The sequence below is a fragment of the Bombina bombina genome, chromosome 8, assembly GCF_027579735.1.
Source record: "Bombina bombina isolate aBomBom1 chromosome 8, aBomBom1.pri, whole genome shotgun sequence".
In the NCBI taxonomy this organism is placed as follows: Eukaryota; Metazoa; Chordata; class Amphibia; order Anura; family Bombinatoridae; genus Bombina; species Bombina bombina.
This window is the reverse complement of record NC_069506.1, coordinates 313,196,319-313,219,136: the sequence shown is the minus strand read 5'-3', so window position 1 is coordinate 313,219,136 and position 22,818 is coordinate 313,196,319. Positions and strand designations below refer to the sequence as shown.

General features: G+C 40.8%; 1 protein-coding gene across 1 annotated transcript in view; it reads left to right on the top strand.

The window, feature by feature from the left end:
* Nucleotides 1–22,818, top strand: part of NCAPD3 (non-SMC condensin II complex subunit D3) — a 273,275-nt gene that overhangs the window by 79,166 nt on the left and 171,291 nt on the right. The window contains exon 14 of the mRNA XM_053691510.1: nucleotides 3,843–3,916. Within this exon, the coding sequence (XP_053547485.1) occupies nucleotides 3,843–3,916 (74 nt within the window). The remainder of the gene's footprint in view (nucleotides 1–3,842; nucleotides 3,917–22,818) is intronic.

Sequence of the window (22,818 nt, the reverse complement as noted above, 5' to 3'; positions counted from 1 at the left end):
AAGGTCATGCCCTCCCTCAGGATAGATCAAATAAGATGAGGGCCAAACAAAATAATTTTCGTTCCTTTCGGGAACTTTAAGAGTGGTCCCGCTTCAGCTTCCTCTGCTACAAAGCAAGAGGGGAATTTTGCCCAATCCAAGTCAGTCTGGAGACCTAACCAGGCTTGGCACAAGGGTAAACAGGCTAAGAAGCCTGCAGCTGCCTCTAAGACAGCATGAAGGGGTAGCCCCCGATCCAATTTATTCAAACCTGTTTGTGGTTCCCAAGAAAGAGGGAACTTTCAGACCAATCTTGGATCTCAAAATTCTAAACAAGTTTCTCAAAGTTCCATCATTCAAGATGGAGACTATTCGGACTATTCTGCCTCTGATCCAGGAGGGTCAATATATGACTACCGTGGACTTAAAGGATGCGTATCTACACATCCCTATTCACAGAGATCATGATCAATTCCTCAGATTCGCCTTTCTGGACAGGCATTACCAGTATTTTCCCAGAATTTTCACAAAAGTGCTAGGGTCCCTTCTGGCGGTTCTACGACCACGGGGCATAGCAGTGGCACCTTATCTAGACGACATTTTAATTCAGGCGTCTACTTTCCAGCTAGCCAAGTCTCACACAGACATTGTGTTGGCTTTTCTGACATCTCACGGGTGGAAGGTGAACATAAAAAGAGTTCTCTCGTCCCTCTTACAAGAGTTTCCTTCCTAGGGACTCTGATAGACTCGGTAGAAATGAACATTTTTCTGACCTCCGTCAGAAAGTTAACTCTTATCCACTTGCCGAGCTCTTCATTCCATTCCTCGGCCATCAGTGGCTCAGTGTATGGAGGTAATCGGACTCATGGTAGCGGCAATGGACATAGTTCCTTTTGCCAGTCTACACCTCAGACCACTGCAACTATGCATGCTCAAACAGTGGAATGGGGTTTATGCAGTTTTGTCTCCTCAACTGCATCTGGACCAGGAGACCAGAGATTCTCTTCTCTGGTGGTTGTCTCAGGACCACCTGTCTCAAGGAATGTGCTTCCGCAGGCCAGAATGGCTCATTGTAACAACAGGTGCCAGCCTGTTAGGCTGGGGCGCAGTCTGGAACTCCCTGAAGCACAGGGCTTATGGTCTCGGGAGGAAGCTCTCCTCCCGATAAGCATTTTAGAACTGAGAGCGATTTTCAATGCGCTTCAGGCGTGCCCTCAGCTTGCTGCGGCCAAATTCATCAGGTTTCAGTCGGACAACATCACGACTGTAGCTTATATCAATCAGGGAGGAACAAGGAGTTCTCTAGCGATGATGGAGGTAACGAAAATAATTCGGTGGGCAGAGGATCACTCTTGCCATCTCTCAGCAATCCACATCCCAGGAGTAGAGAACTGGGAGGTGGATTTTCTAAGTCGTCAGACTCTTCATTCAGGGGAGTGTGAACTCCATCCGGAGGTATTCGCCCAGCTGATTCAGCTATGGGGCACTCCAGAATTGGATCTGATGGCGTCTCGTCAGAATGCCAAACTTCCTCGTTACGGGTCCAGGTCCCGGGATCCCAAGGCAGTACTGATAGATGCTCTAGCAGTGCCTTGGTCCTTCAATCTGGCTTATGTATTTCCACCGTTTCCTCTCCTTCAACGTCTGGTTGCCAGAATCAAGCAGGAGAGAGCTTCGGTAATTCTGATAGCTCCTGCGTGGCCACGCAGGACTTGGTATACAGACCTAGTGGACATGTCCTCGGTTCCACCGTGGACTCTGCCAATGAGGCGGGACCTTCTAATTCAAGGCCCGTTCATGCATCCAAATCTAATTTCTCTGCGTCTGACTGCTTGGAGATTGAACGCATGATTTTATTAAAGCGTGGTTTCTTTGAATCGGTCATTGATACCCTGATTCAGGCTAGAAAGCCTGTCACCAGGAAGATTTATCATAAGATTTGGCGCAAATATCTTTATTGGTGTGAATCCAAAGGTTACTCATGGAGTAAGATTAGGATTCCTAGAATATTGTCTTTTCTCCAAGATGGTTTGGAGAAGGGATTATCTGCTGGTTCTCTTAAGGGTCAAATATCTGCTTTTGTTTATTCTACTTCACAAACGTCTGGCAGATGTCCCAGACGTTAAAGCATTTAGTCAGGCTTTGGTCAGAATCAAGCCTGTATTTAAACCTATTACTCCGCCATGGAGCCTAAACTTAGTTCTTAATGTTCTTCAAGGGGTTCCGTTTGAACCTATGCATTCCATAGATATTAAGCTTTTATCTTGGAAAGTTTTGTTTTTAGTAGCTATCTCTTCGGCTTGAAGAGTTTCTGAGCTATCTGCTTTACAATGTGATTCCCCTTACCTTGTTTTCCATGCAGATAAGGTGGTTTTACGTACCAAACCTGGGTTTCTTCCTACGGTTGTTTCTAATAAGAATATCAATCAAGAGATTGTGGTATCTTCTTTGTGTCCTAATCCTTCATCTAAGAAGGAACGTCTGTTACACAATCTTGATGTGGTTCGTGCTTTAAAATTCTACTTACAAGCAACTAAAAATTTCCGTCAAACATCTTCTTTGTTTGTTCTGGTAAGCGGAGAGGTCAAAGGGCTACGGCTACCTCTCTTTCCTTTTGGCTGAAAAACATCATCCGTTTAGCCTATGAGACTGCTGGACGGCAGCCTCCTGAAAGGATTACTGCTCATTCTACTAGAGCTGTGGCTTCCACATGGGCTTTTAAAAATGAGGCTTCTGTTGAACAGATTTGTAAGGCGGCGACTTGGTCTTCGCGTCATACTTTTTTCCAAATTTTACAAATTCAATACTTTTGCTTCTTCGGAGGCTATTTTTGGGAGAAAGGTTCTACAAGCAGTGGTGCCTTCCGTTTAAGGTCCCTGTCTTGTCCCTCCCTTCATCCGTGTCCTAAAGCTTTGGTATTGGTATCCCACAAGTAAGGATGAATCCGTGGACTCGATACATCTTACAAGAGAAAACATAATTTATGCTTACCTGATAAATTTATTTCTCTTATGATGTATCGAGTCCACGGCCTGCCCTGTTTTTTAAGAAAGGCATATATATTTTTATTTTTAAACTTTCAGTCACCACTGCACCCTATGGTTTCTCCTTTTTCTTCCTAGCCTTCGGTCGAATGACTGGGGGGTGGAGTTAAGGGGGGAGCTATATAGGCAGCTCTGCTGTGGGTGCTCTCTTTGCCACTTCCTGTAGGGGAGGAGAATATCCCACAAGTAAGGATGAATCCGTGGACTCGATACATCACATGAGAAATAAATTTATCAGGTAAGCATAAATTGTTTTTTACCTCTGTGATTACCTAGTATCTATGCCTCTGCAAACTGCCCCTTTATTTCAGTTCTTTTGACAAACTTTCATTTTTAGCCAATCAGTACTGACTCCTAGGAGCTTCATGTGCCTGAGCTCAATGTTATCTATAGGAAACACATGAACTAACGCCCTCTAGTGGTGAAAAACTGTCAAAATGCTTTACGATTAGAGGCAGTCTTCAAGGTCTAAGAAATTAGCACATGAACCTCCTAGATTTAGCTTTCAACTAAGAATACCAAGAGAACAAAGCAAAATTGGTAATAAAAGTAAACTGGAAAGTTGTTTAAAATTGCATGCCCTATTTAAATCATGAAAGATATTTATTTTTTTTACTTTACTGTCCCTTTAAGTCCTCTAAATATTTTTTATTAATAGCTTTTTAAATTTAAGCTATCAGGAAGTTATTTGTTCAACTACTTGAATATCAGTTGTCCAATACCTGATGAGAATAGTTATCCACGTGTGTAAAAAAAAACAACAACTTGTAAACGTTATCTTTTTTTTTTTTTTTTTTCCCTTTTTCTTTCCCCAAATAGGAAAAGAGGTTCTTGTGATGTTGCGCCACAGAGCTGGGGATGAGAAAACAAACGTCAGGAAATCTGCCCTCCAGGTAATGCTTCCTCTATAAATATTTAATGTCTTATAAGTGAAAGCCAATATTTTCCATACAATAAAGTGACTGTGCTATATTTCCTGAGCATTAAAACTAGTTTCTCATTGCACAAGCAATGTTTGCTTGCAGCTCCCTGAGAGGGCTGTTTATTAGGTTCAGTTCCTTTGCCTCTCTAAGTATTTATGTTGTGGTGAGATCATTTTTGCTTAAAGGGACACTGAACCCAATTTTTTTCTTTTGTGATTCAGATAGAGCATGCAATTTTAAGCAAATTTCTAATTTACTCCTATTATTTTTTCGTTCTCTATGTATCTTTATTTGAAAAAGAAGGCATCTAAGCTTTTTTTTTTTTTGGTTTAGAACTCTGGACAGCACTTTTTATTGGTGGATGAATGTATCCACCAATCGGCAAGAACAACCCAAAAGTGGGCCGGCATCTAAACTTACATTCTTGCATTTCATATAAAGATAGCAAGAGAATGAAGAAAATTTGATAATAGGAGTAAATTAGAAAGTTGCTTACAATGTCATGCTCTATCTGAATCACAAAAGAAAATTTTTGGGTTCAGTGTCCCTTTAATAACAAAGTACTTTGCAGTTTAGCAAACAGAATGGCCTGGGAATCTAAATGAGTCTGAAGGAGACAGTAAAAGTTAACATTTCTCTTATCATGCATGTGAAGGATCAGCAATCAAATATGTTTGCTTGGTAAAGATTAAAGGGACACTCAAGTCATTATTATCAGAAAGAGCAGCAGTTTTAGGACGCTTTCCAATTTACTTCTATAATCTCATTTTGTAGTCTTTTTATGTTCACACTTTCTAAGGAACAAGCTACTACTGAGCATGTGCACAAGGTCATGGGGTATACGTATACTAGTCTGTGATTGGCTGATGTCTGTCACATGATGCAGTGGGCTGGAAAATGGGAGAGAAAAAAAAATTGTCAGAAAATAAATCTACTGCTTATTTGAAATTCAGAGTAAGTGTTAAATCATTGTCTCTTTCTTTCCTATGACATAGAGAGTCCACAACGTCATTCCAATTACTAGTGGGATATTCAACTCCTGGCCAGGAGGAGGAGGCAAAGAGCACCCCAGCAAAAGCTGTTAAGTGTAACTGCCTTACCCATTCTCTTTGCCTTTGTCAATGGAGGATGTGCGAGTTTGGTGTCTAAAGATATTTATTACTTTTATAGGTACTTTTCCCTACATACAAGGATTTGGGGCTGTGCTGTGTCCATGTCAATCTCTTTAGTAAGAGCAATGGTGGCTGTTAGCAGTTAGAAAGCGGCGAGGTTGTCTTTGCTTTAGTTCTAACATTATTGCTACCCCTTTGATAGAAAGCCAAAGTTAGTTGCTCTGCTCTTTCTGTTTCTACAGGTCCCTGTTGGCGGTCAAGTGAGGCTATCAGACCTGCAGCTGCTGTGCCTGCTCCACAGCAGAGTTTTCATTTATATTTCTTAGATGGCAGAAGGATTGGGACAATCGGGGACATAGTGGGACCTGGTACCTACTACTCAAGGTATTTATGCTTATTTTATATATATATATATTGTGATATTTGTGGCTGATGTCGGGTTTATGCCTGTGAAGGGATTTTAAGCCGCCTCCATTGCCGGGCAAATTCTGACTAGCCCAGGCTTTATGGGTGTGGGATACGGCTTTTTGTGGTCAGCCTTACCTTCCCATTCTTTTTCCCTGCACAGTCTGTTTTAACGGATGTTTAATATCTCTAAGGGGCAAATGGGATTTCATTTAAAGACTAAATCCAAATGCTTCTGTTATCGAATTATGGCGCTGTAATTGGTTAAATGGCGCACAGAATGTACTTGCTAATTCTTTCCTTGATTAGAGGGTTCGGTTAGTGTGGTGCAGTAACTAAGCTCCTGATGTTTGTTGTTTAGGCTATGGCAGTTGGCGCCTGTTACATGTCTTCAGGCTGTTATTCCTGTCAGACTTTCTTCTCCTTGTGACAGATATTTGATTTTCATCCTGCTCCGGAGGTAACCGCCATAAGTGGCGGATGTTTTTCCTGCAGCTTGTTAATTGTACTGTGGGGCGCTCAGTAGCTAGCTGTGTGGGATGAGCTTTTAGTTATTAGGATCCGGTGACGGTGTATAGGCGCCATATTGGATCTTATTGCATCAAGTAGTGTCATCTGAGCGAGTGTTTATAACTTTTCTCTCTCTTTAGACTAGCCACCTAAAGTTCAGGTGCATGTTGTGTTTTATAGAGGGAGAAACGTATAATACTTTCAACAATTTATTTGTGACGTTTATCAGAATACTTATGGGTGTATTTTCTAATATATTCTATGTTTCTGATACTTGCCTGCCATCTAGTGGCAGTTAACTGCTTTCAGTGTTCCTAAGGAATGTAAGGGCTGAGTTTGTTGTGATAAGCTTATGTCCCTGCAGTTTTTTTTCCTTTTAAGGATTTATTATCCTGTTAATGTCTGTTTTTTATTGATGGCTGCTGGTTGATATCTGTTTTTTTACAATAAACTTGTCTGTCTGCAGTTTTAGTTTCGGGTTGCATATCCTGATAATTATATTGGCATCTAATGCTAATCATGCTTTTTAAGAATTAAGAGCCCATCTCTTTTTCTGAAGTTTCAGGTGGAAAGTATTTACATGCAGTTTTTATTTGCAGGATGTATATTCACCTGATTCAATTTATACTGTGTGTTTTTATTGTACTTTGTACCATTTGGTGACAACTCAATTAAAGTTCAGCTTCTTTTATCTTTTAAGGTGCTATCTTATTATACCTTTTGTATATGCAGCTTTTTTCAATCCTTTCTATAGTAATGTGATTGACGTGCTGTTCAATTCCTTTTATACTTATATGAGATGATTCTTTCATTTCCTTGTGTCTCAGAAGTCTGATTTGGCACTATGTCCTCCTTAGTCAGGAATCAATATCCCTGCAGGATATTTTCTTCTTTAAGAATCCTTTGGATGGGAATGGAGTGTCTCCTTGTCTACTGATTTGGAGGAGAATTCTATAGAGGAGATCCAAAATTGGATCAGAACCCCAAGGTTGATAAATTCTTTTTTCTGTGACCAATCTTGCATGTGGTTAGGCTAGGAGCCTAATTTTTTTTCCTTGCAGTTCCAGCTCACAGAGCTTTGTGGATATTGTCTTGGTATGCGGATGTTATATCCAAATCTATTCTTCTGCGTTTTTTTGCCTTATATGGGCAAAATATTATTCTGTCCTTATCGGGCTTTTCTGCAGTTGCAGGTGGAAAGCCAGCCTTTCTTCTTCAGGACAGGAGAATAGTTTTAAAGGTTGCCAGAATTTAATTTTTCTACACTTTAGGGGACAGAAGTCTTCCTCCTCCTTTTCCAAGATTAAATAATTTGTCGTCTTGGAGGTCCAATCAGCTTGGAATAAGGGGAAGCTAGCCAAGAAACCTTCCACTGATTCTACGTCAGCGTGAAGGGACTGCCCCTGATCCTTTCCTGGATGGAGTTAGGGTTTTCGCTTTAGGGGCAGTGGACTTCGTAACTTAGGTTACAGAATAGGAGACTTATCCTCCCAGGGGCAGATTCATTCACAAAATGATCTGCAATCCTCGTACAGAGAGAGGATAATTCTGCTTGGTGGTTAGCTTCCCTGCTTTGCATGCAGGTGGTCATGGGATGAATCCACCTGGGATTGATCCTGTTCCTTTTATAGAAATTTTTTTTTGGCGGTTCTGACATAGGAGGGATTTTACGTAATTTTTTAGTCCTAAAGTGTCTCAACCGTTCCGTCCTCCTAAATGGAATCCATTTGTTCCATTATTCCCTTGGTCTTAGTGGGTCAGTCCAGGTCGACCATAGACCTGAAGGATGAGTATCTTCATGTTCCCTTTTTCAGGGATCTTTCCCTGTTTCTGTGGTTTGCCTTCCTGGATAAACTTTGCGGTTAGTTGCCCTTTCTTTTTGGCCTGGCTTTAACTCCCAGAATCTTTATAAGGGTTTTGGGGGCTCTTTTGACAGTAGTTATATCTAAAAAAATTGCGGTGGAGCCTTACCTGTAAAACTTCTTAGTTCAAGTGTCATCTTTTCATCTTACAAGATTTCATACAGAATTGGTTCCCATGGGTGGGAAGGGAATCGGGTAATCAGTGCTCTAGTTCTAGCTACTAGAGTGTGTGTTTTCTAGGGACTATCATAGATTCCTTGTCCATGATAATTTTCCTGACGGACGTCAAAAATCCAACCTTCTTGCCTTTCTCTCCATTTGGCTATTTGTCAGTCTGTGCCTCAATGTATGGAGATGATTGGTCTGTTGGTTGCTTCCATAGACATCATTCCTTTTACTCTGTTCCATCTGCGTCCTCTGCAACTTTTCTTGCTCAGTCTATGGAACGGAGACCATTTAGATTTATCACAGAGGATAAATCTGGATCCCATAACTAAGAGATTTTCTCTTGTGGTGGATTTCACTGGATTATCTGTCTCGGGACTTTTGCTTCCTGAGACCTTCCTGGGATCTTGTGATTATGGACATCAGCCTGTTTCGCTGTGGAACAGTTTGGCGCTCACTGAAAGTTACGGACCTGTGGACTCGGGAGAAGTTTTCTCTTCCCATAAACGTCTTAAAGTTGAGAGCAGTCTTCAATGCCTTGACAGCTTGGCCTCAATTTTTTGTCTGGTTTCTCATATTCCAGTCGGACGCATCTCCTCAGTGGCTTACATCTCCCTCCGGGGAGGAACTCTGAGTTCCTTGACCATGAAGGAGGAGACGAGCATTCTGCAGTGTGCGGAAACTCACGATTGTCTCCTCTCTGCCATCCACATTCCAGGGGTCGACTTTTTGGAGGTGGATTTCTGAGCAGCCAGATTTTTCTTCCCGGGGAGTGGTCTCTCCTTCCGGAAGCGTTCTCAAAGATATCCCTCAGGTGGGGGGTTCCGGAGTTGAATCTTATGGCGTCTCGTCCAATCGCCAAGTTTCCAATGTACGGTTCTAGGTCAAGAGATCCTCACGCCGCTCTGATAGAGGCTCTAGCGGTTCCTTGGATGTTCTCTCTGGCATATCTGTTTTCTTCCGGTTGCTCTCCTTCCATGAGTCATTGCTTGTATAAAACAGGAGAGAGCATTGATATACCTAATAGCTCCTTTTTCGACTCGCAGGATCTGGTTCGCGGATCTGGTGGGATGTCATCTCTACCTCCTTGGAGGTAACCTCTGAGGAAGGACCTTCTAATTCAGGGTCCATTCCTCCATCCAAACCGGGATTCTCTGAAACTGACTGCTTGGAGATTGAACGCCTAGTTCTTTCTAGACAGGGTTTTTCCGAAGTTGTCATTGGCACTATGCTTCAGACTTGCAAACCTGTTACTCGCAAGGTTTACCATAAGGTATGACGTAAATATCTTAATGGTGTGAATCTAAAGGTTTCTCCTGGAGCCGGGTGAGGATTCCTGTATTTTATCCTTTCTTCAGGATGACCTGGAGAAAGTTTTGTCAGTCAGTACTCTGAAGGGTCAGATTTCTGCCTTATCTGGTAGACTTTCCAGATGTTCAAGCTTTGGTACAGGCCCTGGTCAGAATCAGGCCTGTGTTTTAATCCTGTTGCTCTTCCTTGGAGCCTTAATCTAGTTCTTGCAGGCTCCGTTTGAGCCGATGCATGTTGTTGATTTAAAATTGTTATCTTGGAAAGTTTTTTTTTTTTTTTTTTTTCTCCTTGCTATTTCTTCTGCTCGCAGAGTTTCTGAGCTTTCAGCTCTGCAGTGCGATTCCCCGTACCTTATCTTTCATGCAGCTAATGCGGTCCTTCGTACTAAATTGGGTTTTCTCCCTAAGTTGGTGTCGGATGGAAACATTAATCATGAAATTGTAGCTCCTTCTTTTTGTCCTAATTCTTCTCATAAGGAAGGTCTTTTGCATAACTTGTATGTTGTGCGTGTTCTAATATTTTATTTACTAGCTACTAAAGATTTTCGGCGACCTTCTGCCATGTTTATTGTTTTCTCTGGAAAATGTAAGGGTCTGAAGGCCACTTCTACTTCTTTCTCTCTGGTTGAGAAATTTGATTCGTTTTGCTTATGAGACTGCTGGACAGCAGCCTCCTAAGACAATTACGGCTCCTTCCAATAGGGCTGTCTCCTTTTCTTGGGCTTTCAAAAAATGAAGCTTCTGTGGATCAGATTTGCAAGGCGACTACATGGTCCTCTCTGCATCCTTTTTTCTAAATTCTACAAATTTGATACTTTTGCCTCGGCTGAGGCCTCTTTTGGGAGAAAGGTTCTAAAAGCAGTGGTGCTTTCTGTTTAGGTCCTCCTGCTTTGTTCTCCCTCCCTGTTCATTCCGTGTCCTTTAGTTTGGGTATTGGTTCCCACTATTAATTGGAATGACTTTGTGGGACTCTCCATGTCATAGTAAAGAAAACAAAATTTATGCATACCTGATAAATTTCTTTCTTTCCGGACATGGAGAGTCCACGATCCCGCCTTCTTTTTTAAAAAAAAAATAATTCTGTAGTTTTTTTTGAGTAAACCTCAGGCACCTTTTTCACCCTTGTGTTTCTTTTCAATTTCCTTTGGCGGAATGACTGGGGGTTATGGGTAAGGGGGTTATGGGTAAGGCAGTTACACTTAACAGCTTTTGCTGGGGTGCTCTTTGCCTCCTCCTGCTGGCCAGGATTTGAATATCCCATTAGTAATGGAATGACGTTGCGGACTCTCCATGTCCGGAAATGAATATATTTATCAGGTAAGCATAAATTTAGTTTTTTATTATTCACTTGTTAATTATGTAATTCTACTGCTGTGAGTGGTCCTTTTTAAGCTAAAGTTAATTCAAATTAATATTAAAATGAACAAAAAATGCTTTTGCACAATCCATTCCTAGGGGACAGATTGCTCACTGGGTAATTCCCACGGCTATATAGAAGACAGGGAAAATCATTTTATTATTTTAAGCACATCAAATTATATATATATATGTGTGTGTGTGTGTGTGTGTGTGTTAAATTACTTTTAATCCATGATCATAACTAGTGTGTGTTCCTTTTCTGGGACAATAACCAGATCCCGTACAGGTTGCCAGTGACTTACTTAACCCCTTAACGACACACGTCGTACAGGGTACATCATACACAAACTGGGCGTTAAAGACCAACGACGTACCCAGCCGCTTTCAAGGTAATGCTGTAATGCCTCGTTTTTGAGGCATCACTGCAATACTTTTTTTTGGCACACCGATGCAGAGGGGGCCACTCTGTGGCCTTCTTTGCTTTGGCCAACAATGGTGCAGATCGTTGGTGGGTGGGAGCAGCTGCAGGGAGGTGGGTGGGCGGGTGGCCCGCCCATCGCTGGACTAGTTCCTGCCACTGTTCCGGTAAGGTGGGCGGGAGCTTGCGACCGATCGATCTATGTGACAGGGAGAGGGGAAATATTGTTTGAATTGGGATCTGGGGAAAGGATATTTAGGGGGGCAGCTACACTATGGGAAATTGGGGTTAAAAAAAAAAGCTAATTTGTTAAGAAATTGGGTACTGGTAGGTAGCTGCCAGTACCTAAAATGGCCACAAATAGGAAGAGGGGGAGGTTGAGTGCTGTTTGGGGGGGGGGATCCTGGAGGTTGGCGTATTAGGGGGGAACCTACACTGCAGAAACTATTTTTCTTTCATGTAATTGGCAAGAGTCCATGAGCTAGTGACGTATGGGATATACATTCCTACCAGGAGGGGCAAAGTTTCCCAAACCTCAAAATGCCTATAAATGCACCCCTCACCACACCCACAATTCAGTTTTACTAACTTTGCCTCCCATGGAGGTGGTGAAGTAAGTTTGTGCTAGATTTCTAAGTTGATATGCATTTCGCAGCAGGCTGAAGCCCGGTTTTCCTCTCAGAGTGCAGTGAATGTCAGAGGGATGTGAAGAGAGTATTGCCTATTTGAATACCATGGTCTTCCTCTAGGGGATCTATTTCATAGGTTCTCTGTTAACGGTCGTAGAGATTTCTTCTCCTACCTCCCTTTTCAGATCGACGATATACTCTTATATACCATTACCTCTACTGATTCTCGTTTCAGTACTGGTTTGGCTATCTACTTTATGTAGATGAGTGTCTTTGGGTAAGTAAGTCTTATTTTATTTATGACACTCTCAGCTATGGTTTGGCACTTTATATGTAAAGTTCTAAATATATGTTTTATACTTATATTTGCCATGATTCAGGTCAATCAGTTTATTTTCCTTCTTTCAGACTGTCAGTTTCATTTTTTGGGAAAATGCATGTGAATTAAATATTTTTCTTACCTTTAAATTTTCAATTGACTTTTTTCCTTTAAACTGTGGGCTGTTAAGTTTGCGGGTGCAAAAAATGTTCGAATTTATTGCGTCATTTTTGGCGCGAGATTGACGTTTGTCTGTCAATTACGTCATTTCCGGCGTCGTAGTTGACGCCGGAAGTTTTCACGTAGTTGCGTCATTTTTGACTCTCGTGTTTGTTAGACGTTTTTGGAGCCAAAAAATATGTGGGCGTCATACTTGGCGCCAGTTTTTTACATTAAGTCTCACTCTAGTTGCTTCTGGTTTCTAGAGGCTTGTTCTGTTTGCATTTATTCCCATTCCTGAAACTGTCATTTAAGGAATTTGATAATTTTGCTTTATATGTTGTTTTTCTATTACACATTGCAAGATATTCCAAAAACTGTTCCTGTATCAGAAAATACTGTTGGATTCCTGATGACTGATATCAGTCCTACCAAAGCTAAGTTCATTTATTTTAATGTTATGAATTTTATCTTTAGCTATGGTTTGTAATAAGTTATCATGATAAACTTTTACATGCAGAGTCCATTAGTATTTATGCATTATCTATTGCTATTCTTTTTACATCTAATGTACAAGATATACCTAGGAATCTATGAGAATGTTTTTCTGATTCTATCCTAAAGGCTTTGTCTGACATCCCGCCTTCTAATAAAATTTATAGGTCTTTTTTAAACTTCTCATTTAGTTGATGAATTTTCAAATGACCGACAACATACTAAATTATCCTTCTCTAATGATGTTTTTTCTCATTTAGAATATACTTCATCAGATATTTGACACTAACAAATCTACTTTTTTATTTTTAAATAGAGTACATTTATTGGATATTGAGGAGTCTAGTTCTTTTGATTTAATACTAGCTAACATTTAAATTCGGCTCATTAACCTCCTGTGGTTTCTTCAGAGGTTTTTTCCCAGTTCATGATACTAGGGAATGGAAAAGGCCTGGGACTTCTTTTATTCCTTCTTTAAGGTTTTTAAATTGTATCCTTTGCCGGCAGTTAGTTTTAAAGTTTTGAGGAAAGATCCCTAAAGTTAATGGGGCTATCTCTACTCTTGCTAAACATATTACTATTCCTATAGAAAATAGTATTTTTTTTTTTTTCTTCAGATGGGAAACTTCTATCTTATTTAAGGAAAAATATTTTATTTCAGGTCCTTTTCTTAGGCCTGCAATTTATTTGGCTGATGTTGCAAATGCTTCAACTTTCTGGTTGGATACTTTAGTGCAGTGTTTTTCAACCAGTGTGCCGTGGCACACTAGTGTGCCATGAGAGATCCTCAGGTGTGCCACGGCAGACTGACAACAGTGTGACATATTTTTTAAACTTTGCTTGTTTTTTACTCCCAGTGCAGGGGTAGTTTGTAGGAGGTATGGCATAACAGCACAATACATACAGTGTGTTTGTGTGTATGTGTATAAATATATGCTGTATTAGGCTACAATGTGTGATTTTTTTTTAAATTTTGGGATGGTGGTGTGCCACAGGATTTTTTAATGTAAAAAAGTGTGCCACGGCAAAAAAAAGGTTAAAAATCACTGCTTTAGTGCAACAAGTGTTGGATTATGATTTGTTTTAGCATTGTTAAGTTGATCAACATGCTAATAATTTCATTTGTGTCGTAATGTTTTTGATATTTTTACAATTGAGGTTAAATCTATGTCTTTAGCTATTTTTAGCTAGAAGAACTTTGTGACTTAATCTTGGAATGCTAATTTGATTTCTAAAATCCATATTTCTTTTTTTCCAAGGTAATCAATTATTTGGTTCACAATTGGATTCATTTTTTCAAACTGTTACTCTGGGGAAGGGAGTTTTTTTTGTTGCTTCAAGATTGAGTTCTAAGAGTAAATCTTAAGCTTATAATAGTTTGTTCTTAATAAGGAACGGAATCCTAATTCTTCCCCAAGTAACATGTTTATAATTGGAAGCTTTCTTCAACATGGAATGAATTTAAGCTATTTAAAAGATCAAAGTCAGCCCCCCAAATTTGCATGTAGGTGCGGTTTTTTTATTCCAGCTTAGCTGGTAAGGGGCAGGTTAAGACTTTTTTTAAATTTGTTTGGTTCAATTCGGTCCAAACTTCTTAGATTGGGGTACTGAATAGGATTCAGAGTAAAACCGCCTGTGAGAAGTTTTTTTCTCTCTAGCATATTCCAGTAAAGGCTCACACTTTTCTGAAGTATGTTTCAGATCTGTATGTGTTGGGTACTTGTGAGGCGCGGTTGGTTACCCGTTGGGGTCTCAAGGCGCTGCTCAGACTTGGAGTTATCTGGGGTATTCATACCAGTTCCATTTCATGAACAGGGTTTGGGGTTTTGTTCAAAACTATTCATTGTCCCAAAGATAGAAAATCTTTTTGATTTGTCATATAAGAGTTTCTTCTTTCAGAATGGTGTTTATATGGTCTATTCTGCCTTTTTGGTCAGTAAGGGCATTATTTGTTTACAATAGATACAATAGATGCATATCTTCTTCTGTTTTCATTCAGATTATTTTCATTTTCTGATATTCTCTTTTTTTTGACAAGCATTACCAATTTGTTGCTTTTCCTTCTGGTCTAGCGACAGCTCTGAGAATCTTTTTAAGGTTCTCAGTGTTTCCTTATTTGGACGATCTCGTGGTACTGGCTCAGTCTTTTCGTTCTCCAGAATCTCATACGATTCAACTTTTGTTGTTTCTTCTAAGACATGGTTGGAGGATCTTTTTATCAAAAGATCCTTGGTTGCTCATACAAGGGTCACCTTTTTTAGGTTTCCATATAGATTGTGTCAATGTCTTTGTCTCTAACAGACAGGAGACAATTATATTGGGTTCAGTTTGTCGGAACCTTCAGTCTCTATTTCCTTCAGTAGCTATATGCATGGAAGTTTTAGGTCTCATTGCTGCAGCATTGTATTCGATTCCCTTTGCTCATTTTCATATGAAACCTTTCCAGTTTTTTATGCTGAATTAATGGTGCAGGGATTCTAGGATATCATTTTTAATATCTTTGAATTCCAATGTTCAACTGTCTTTGACTTGGTGGTTAGATCACCATCATTTAGTTCTACGGGTCTTTTCGATTCATCCAACCTGGACCTTGATCACTACAGATGCGAGTCTTTTAGGTTGGGAGGCTGGGGATCTCTGTCAGCACAAGGGGTTTGGAAATCTAAGGAGGCGAGATTACCATTCAATATTTTGGAACTCCGTGCATTCTCAGAGTTAGTCAGTTTTGGCTTCTTTTTGAAGAGAGAGACGTTATTGTTTTTCAGACAGACAATGTCACAACTGTGGCGTATGTCAATCATCAGGGTGGGATTCTCAGTCCTTAGGTTGTGAAAGAAGTATCTTGGATACTTGCTTGGGCTAAATCCAGCTCCTGTCTAATTTCTGCGGTCCATATCCCAGGTTTAGACAATTGGGAAGCGGATTATCTCTGTCAATCAAGCTTTACATCCGGGAGAATGGTCTCTTTACCCAGATGTGTTTTTTCAAATTGTTCTGATGTGAGGGTTTCCTGTAATAGTTCTGATGGCATCTCATCTAAACAAGAAAACTTCCCAGGTACCTATTCAGGTCTGGGGATCCTCAGGCGGAAACAGTGTATGCATTGACACTTCCTTGGAGTTATCAATCTGCCTATATTTTTGCTCCTTCTGGTTCTTCTTTTTAAGAGTGATTTTTCAAAATCATCATGGAGCAATCGTTTGTGCTGCTGGTGGCTCCAGCATGGCCGCTCAGGTTTTGGTATATGGTTCTTGTTCGGATGTCCAGTTGCCAACCTTGGTCACTTCCATTTAGGCCAGACCTTATATCTTAAGATTTGTTTTTTTCCGTCAGGAAATCAAATTATTAAATTTGATGGTATGGAAATTAAAACGCTTAGTGCTTAGTCATAGAGGTTTCTCTGACTCAGTGATTAATACTATGTTGCAGGTTCATAAATCTGTGTCTAGAAAGATTTATCGAGTTTGGAAGACTTACATCTTATGATGCTCTTCTCATAATTTCTCTTGGCATTCTTTTAGAATTCCTAGGATTTTATAGTTTCTTCATAAGGTTTTGTCTGCAAGTTCCTTGAAAGGACAAATCTCTGCTCGTTCTGTGCTGTTTCACAGAAAAAAATGCTAATCTTTCTGATATTCTTTGTTTTGTTCAGGCTTTGGTTCGTATCAAGCCTGTCATTAAGCCAATTTCTCCTCGTTGGAGTCTTAATTTGGTTCTGAGGGCTTAACGGGCTCTTCCGTTTGAGCATATGCATTCTTTGGACATTAAATTACTTTCATGGAAAGTATTGTTCCTTTTGGCCATCTCTTCTGCTAGAAGAGTTTTTGAATTATCTGCTCTTTCTTGTGAGTCTCCTTTTCTGATTTTTCATCAGGATAAGGTGGTTTTGCGGTCTTTATTTAAATTTTTACCTCAAGTTGTGAATTCTAACAACATTAATAGAGGAATTATTGTTCCTTCCTTGTGTCCTAAATCCTAAGAATTCTTTGGAAAGATCCTTACATTCTTTGGATGTGGTCAGAATTTTGAAATATTATGTTGAAGCTACTAAGATTTCAGAAAGACTTCTAGTCTATTTGTTATCTTTTCTGGTTTTAGGAAAGGTCAGAAGGCTTCTGCCATTTCTTTGGTGTCTTGGTTAAAGCTTTTGATTCATCAAAGGATTACGGCTCATTCTACTAGGTCAGTTTCTACTTCCTGGGCTTTTAAGAATGAAGCTTCTGTTGATCAGATTTGCAAAGCAGCAACTTGGTGGTCTTTGCATACTTTTACTAAATTCTACCATTTAGATGTTTTTTCTTCTTCAGAAGCAGTTTTTGGTAGAAAAGTACTTCAGGCAGCTGTTTCAGTCTGATTCTTCTACTTATAATTTCATTTTTTTTCATTATAAAGATTAAAACTTTTGATTTGGATTGTGGATTGTTTTTTTCAGCGGAATTGGCTGTCTTTATTTTATCCCTCCCTCTCTAGTGACTCTTGCTTGGAGTTCCACATCTTGGGTATTTGCTATCCCATACGTCACTAGCTCATGGACTCTTGCCAATTACATGAAAGAAAACATAATTTATGTAAGAACTTACCTGATAAATTCATTTCTTTCATATTGGCAAGAGTCCATGAGACCCACCCTTTTTTTGTGGTGGTTATGATTTTTTTTTATAAAGCACAATTATTCCAATTCCTTGTTGATGCTTTCGCTCCTTTCTTATCACCCCACTTCTTGGCTATTCGTTAAACTGAATTGTGGGTGTGGTGAGGGGTGTATTTATAGGCATTTTGAGGTTTGGGAAACTTTGCCCCTCCTGGTAGGAATGTATATCCCATACGTCACTAGCTCATGGACTCTTGCCAATATGAAAGAAATGAATTTATCAGGTAAGTTCTTACATAAATTATGTTTTTTTTTATACCTTACTCCCGACTGTGTTAATTGAATTAGCCAATTAGGAGTTTTAAGGTTACGCCCACGACGGGCAGAGTTGGATACGGCGGCAGTTCCTATTGCACGCCTTTTTTCTAGCCTTGTTTGTGACTTCCTGTGTCTCCAGAGGGAAATTCAGCTGCGTCACAGATTCATCAGCGTTGCGGTTATGGACCGCAGTGTTTACAGAGTTGAGTCCGGATCAGTCAAAGTAGTTTTCTTCGTTAGAGGCAGGCAGGTAAGCACCTCAGCAACCCTGAGGTGTAGAGTTGTCTGAAAGTCATTTTTGGGGGCTAAGGTGTAATTTTAATAGTTGAAAAATAAAGCAGCTATTTTGTTCGTTTAAAATTTAAAGGAACAGTAACACATTTTTTAATCTTTTGTTGGGGGATATTTTCTGAGTTAAATATCAGTTGTCTGTTTATTGGTGAATAAAGATGGACCAAGAAACCCTGAAAGATGTTACATGTTCTGTTATGTTTTGATGCTAATGTAGAATCACCAATCCCTTTCTGTTCCTCATGTATTGAGAGATCTATACATTATAGGGATAGACTTTTTTCTGAGCCAACATTGTTCAGGAGTCTTCTGACAATGTTCAAGATATGCTGCAGCTTTCTCCTCGAGCGTTCCAAAGTTTAGCGTCCATACAGCCAGTGCCCTGCGCTTCCTCTATTAATCCACTGGTGTTACCTTGCAAGACATCGCTTCCCTAATGTCATCAGCGGTATCTGATGCGTTGTCTGCTTTTCCCATGCTGCAGGGAAAGCGCAAGAGGAAATGTAATCAATCTATGAATAAGGTTGCTGACACAGTAGTGGCTATTTCGAATGTTTCTTCCCACAAATCTGAAGAGGAAGATACTTTGGTAGCATCTGAGGGTGAAATCTCAGACAATGTTATACCTTTAACTGATACTGAAGTTGTTTCTTTCAGGTTCAAGCTTGAACACCTCCGTTTGTTACTTAAGGAGGTTTTAGCTACCCTGGACGACTCTGACACTACTGTCATAGTCAATCCTAAGAAGTCTAGCAAACTAAACAAGTATTTTGACGTTCCCTCCATTGTGGAGATATTTCCTGTACCAGATAGGGCTACAGAGATTATTGCTAAGGAATGGGAGAGACCGGGTATCCCTTTTTCTCCACCCCTATATTTAAAAAGATGTTTCTTATCGCAGACTCTATCAAGTAATCTTGGCAGACGGTACCCAAAGTGGAAGGCGCAATTTCCATGCTAGCCAAGAGAACAACTATTCCCATAGAGGATAGTTGTTCCTCTAAGGATCATATGGAGGGAACGTCAAAATACTTGTTTAGTTTGCAAGACTTCTTAGGATTGACTATGACAGTAGTGTCAGAGTCGTCCAGGGTTGCTCAAAAAACATAATTTATGCTTACCTGATAAATGTATTTCTCTTGTAGTGTGTTCAGTCCACGGGTCCTCCATTACTTATGGGATATATTCTCCTTCCCAACAGGAAGTTGCAAGAGGATCACCCAAGCAGAGCTGCTATATAGCTCCTCCCCTCACATGTCATATCCAGTCATTCGACCAAAACAAGACGAGAAAGGAGAAACTATAGGGTGCAGTGGTGATTGGAGTTATAATTTAAAATTTAGAACATGCCTCAAAAAGACAGGGTGGGCCGTGGACTGAACACACTACAAGAGAAATAAATTTATCAGGTAAGCATAAATTATGTTTTCTCTTGTTAAGTGTGTTCAGTCCACGGGTCATCCATTACTTATGGGATACCAATACCAAAGCTAAAGTACACGGATGAAGGGAGGGACAAGGCAGGAACATTAAACAGAAGGAACCACTGCCTGTAGAACCTTTCTCCCAAAAACAGCCTCCGAAGAAGCAAAAGTGTTAAATTTGTAAAATTTGGAAAAAGTATGAAGTGAAGACCAAGTTGCAGCCTTGCAAATCTGTTCAACAGAGGCCTCATTTTTAAAGGCCTAAGTGGAAGCCACAGCTCTAGTGGAATGAGCTGTAATTCTTTCAGGAGGCTGCTGTCCAGCAGTCTCATAGGCTAAACGTATTATGCTACGAAGCCAAAAAGAGAGAGAGGTAGCCGAAGCCTTTTGACCTCTCCTCTGTCCAGAGTAAACGACAAACAGGGAAGAAGTTTGTCGAAAATCTTTAGTTGCCTGTAAATAGAACTTCAGGGCACGGACCACGTCTAGATTATGCAAAAGACGTTCCTTCTTTGAAGAAGGATTAGGACACAAAGATGGAACAACAATCTCTTGATTGATATTCCTGTTAGAAACAACCTTAGGCAAAAACCCAGGTTTAGTACGCAGGACTACCTTGTCTGAATGAAAGATCAGATAAGGAGAATCACAATGTAAGGCAGATAACTCAGAGACTCTTCGAGCCGAGGAAATAGCCATCAAAAACAGAACTTTCCAAGATAAAAGCTTAATATCGATGGAATGAAGGGGTTCAAACGGAACACCCTGAAGAACTTTAAGAACCAAGTTTAAGCTCCACGGAGGAGCAACAGCCTTAAACACAGGCTTAATCCTAGCCAAAGCCTGACAAAAAGCCTGGACGTCTGGATTCCCTGCCAGACGCTTGTGTAAAAGAATAGACAGAGCAGAAATCTGTCCCTTTAGGGAACTAGCGGATAAGCCCTTTTCTAAACCCTCTTGTAGAAAAGCCAATATCCTAGGAATCCTAACCTTACTCCATGAGTAACTCTTGGATTCACACCAATATAAATATTTACGCCATATCTTGTGGTAAATTTTTCTGGTAACAGGTTTCCGAGCCTGTATCAATGTATCATTAACCGAATCCGAAAACCCACGCTTTGATAGAATCAAGCGTTCAATCTCCAAGCAGTCAGCCTCAGAGAAATTAGGTTTGGATGGTTGAAAGGACCCTGAATTAGAAGGTCCTGCCTCAGAGGTAGAGACCATGGTGGACAGGACGACATGTCCACTAGGTCTGCATACCAGGTCCTGCGTGGCCACGCAGGCGCTATCAGAATCACTGATGCTCTCTCCTGTTTGATCCTGGCAATCAGTCGAGGTAGCAACGGAAAAGGTGGAAACACATAAGCTATGTTGAAAACCCAAGGGGCTGCAAGTGCATCTACCAGCACCGCTCCTGGGTCCCTGGACCTGGATCCGTAACGAGGAAGCTTGGCGTTCTGGCAAGATGCCATAAGATCCAGATCCGGTTTGCCCCAACGACGAATCAGTTGAGCAAATACCTCCGGGTGTAGTTCCCACTCCCCCTGATGAAAAGTCTGGCGACGTAGAAAATCTGCTTCCCAGTTCTCCACACCTGGGATGTAGATCGCTGACAGGTCTCCGGAGAGGGGGCCCTGTCTTCATGCTGTCTTAGGGGCGGAAGTAGGCTTTCTGGCCTGCTTGCCCTTGTTCCATGACTGGTTGCCTTTCCAACCCTGTCTGTAACGAGCAGTAGTTCCTTCCTGTTTTGGAGCGGAGGAAGTTGATGCTGCTCCTGCCTTGAAGTTACGAAAGGCACGAAAATTAGACCGTTGGCCTTTGATTTGGCCCTGTCCTGAGGAAGGGTGTGGCCCTTACCTCCCGTAATGTCAGCAATAATTTCCTTCAAGCCGGGCCCGAATAAGGTCTGCCCTTTGAAAGGAATGTTAAGTAGTTTAGACTTAGAAGTTACATCTGCTGACCAGGATTTAAGCCATAGCGCCCTGCGCGCCTGTATGGCGAATCCGGAATTTTTAGCCGTAAGTTTGGTTAAATGCACTACAGCATCCGAAACAAACGCATTAGCCAGTTTAAGCGTTCTAACTTTGCTCAAAGTCTCATCCAATGGTGCTGTGCGAATCGCCTCTTCCAGAGACTCAAACCAGAATGCCGCTGCAGCCGTGACAGGCGCAATGCATGCAAGAGGCTGCAATATAAAACCTTGTTGAACAAACATTTTCTTAAGGTAACCCTCTAATTTTTTATCCATTGGATCTGATAAAGCACAGTTATCCTCCACCGGGATAGTGGTACGCTTGGCTAAAGTAGAAACTGCTCCCTCCACCTTAGGGACCGTCTGCCATAAGTCTCGTGTGGTGGCGTCTATAGGGAACATTTTTCTAAATATCGGAGGAGGGGAAAAGGGCACACCGGGTCTATCCTACTCCTTACTAATAATTTCTGTAAGCCTTTTTGGTATAGGAAAAACGTCAGTACACACCGGTACCGCATAGTATCTATCCAACCTACATAATTTCTCTGGGATTGCCACCGTGTCGCAATCATTCAGAGCCGCTAACACCTCCCCTAGTAACTCTCGGAGGTTCTCAAGCTTAAATTTAAAATTTGAAATTTCTGAATCCGGTCTCCCCGGATCAGAACAGTCACCGACAGAATGAAGCTCACCGTCCTCATGTTCTGCAAATTGTGACGCAGTATCGGACATGGCTCTCGTGTCATCAGCGCGCTCTGTCCTTAACCCAGAGCTATCGCGCTTGCCTCTTAATTCGGGCATATTGTATAATACTTCTTTCATAACATTAGCCATATCATGTAAAGTGATTTGTAAGGGCCTTGATGTACTTGGCGCCTCAATCTTACGCACCTCCCGAGCGGGAGACGCAGGTACTGACACGTGAGGAGAGTTAGACGGCATAACTTCCCCCTCGTTGTCTGGTGATAATTTCTTTATCGGTACAGATTGACTTTTATTCAAAGTAATATCAATACAATTGGTACACATATTTCTATTGGGCTCCACATCGGCTTTTGAACATAATGAACAAGCAGATTCCTCTGTATCAGACATGTTTAAACAGACTAGCAATGAAGCTAACAAGCTTGGAAATCACTTTCAATAAGTTTACAAGCAATATAAAAAACGCTGCAGCGCTTTTAAAAACACAGTTGAATAACAAAGAAAACTAATTCAGTTATAGTGAACAATTCTTAACGAGAAATGTATTAATTAGCAGAGGATTGCACCCATTAGCAAAAGGATGATTAACCCCTCAATACCCAAAAACGGATATCAAATTAAGATTTAACGCTTTTATCACAGTCAAACACACTGTCACAGATCTGCTGTGACTGATTACCTCCCTCAAAAAACGAATTTTGAAGACCCCTGAGCTCTCTAGAGACGTCCTGGATCAAGGAGGAAGAAACAGGAAGACTGTGCTAGAATTTTAACTGCGCAACAAGGCGCTAAAACAAGGTCCCTCCCACTCATATTACAACA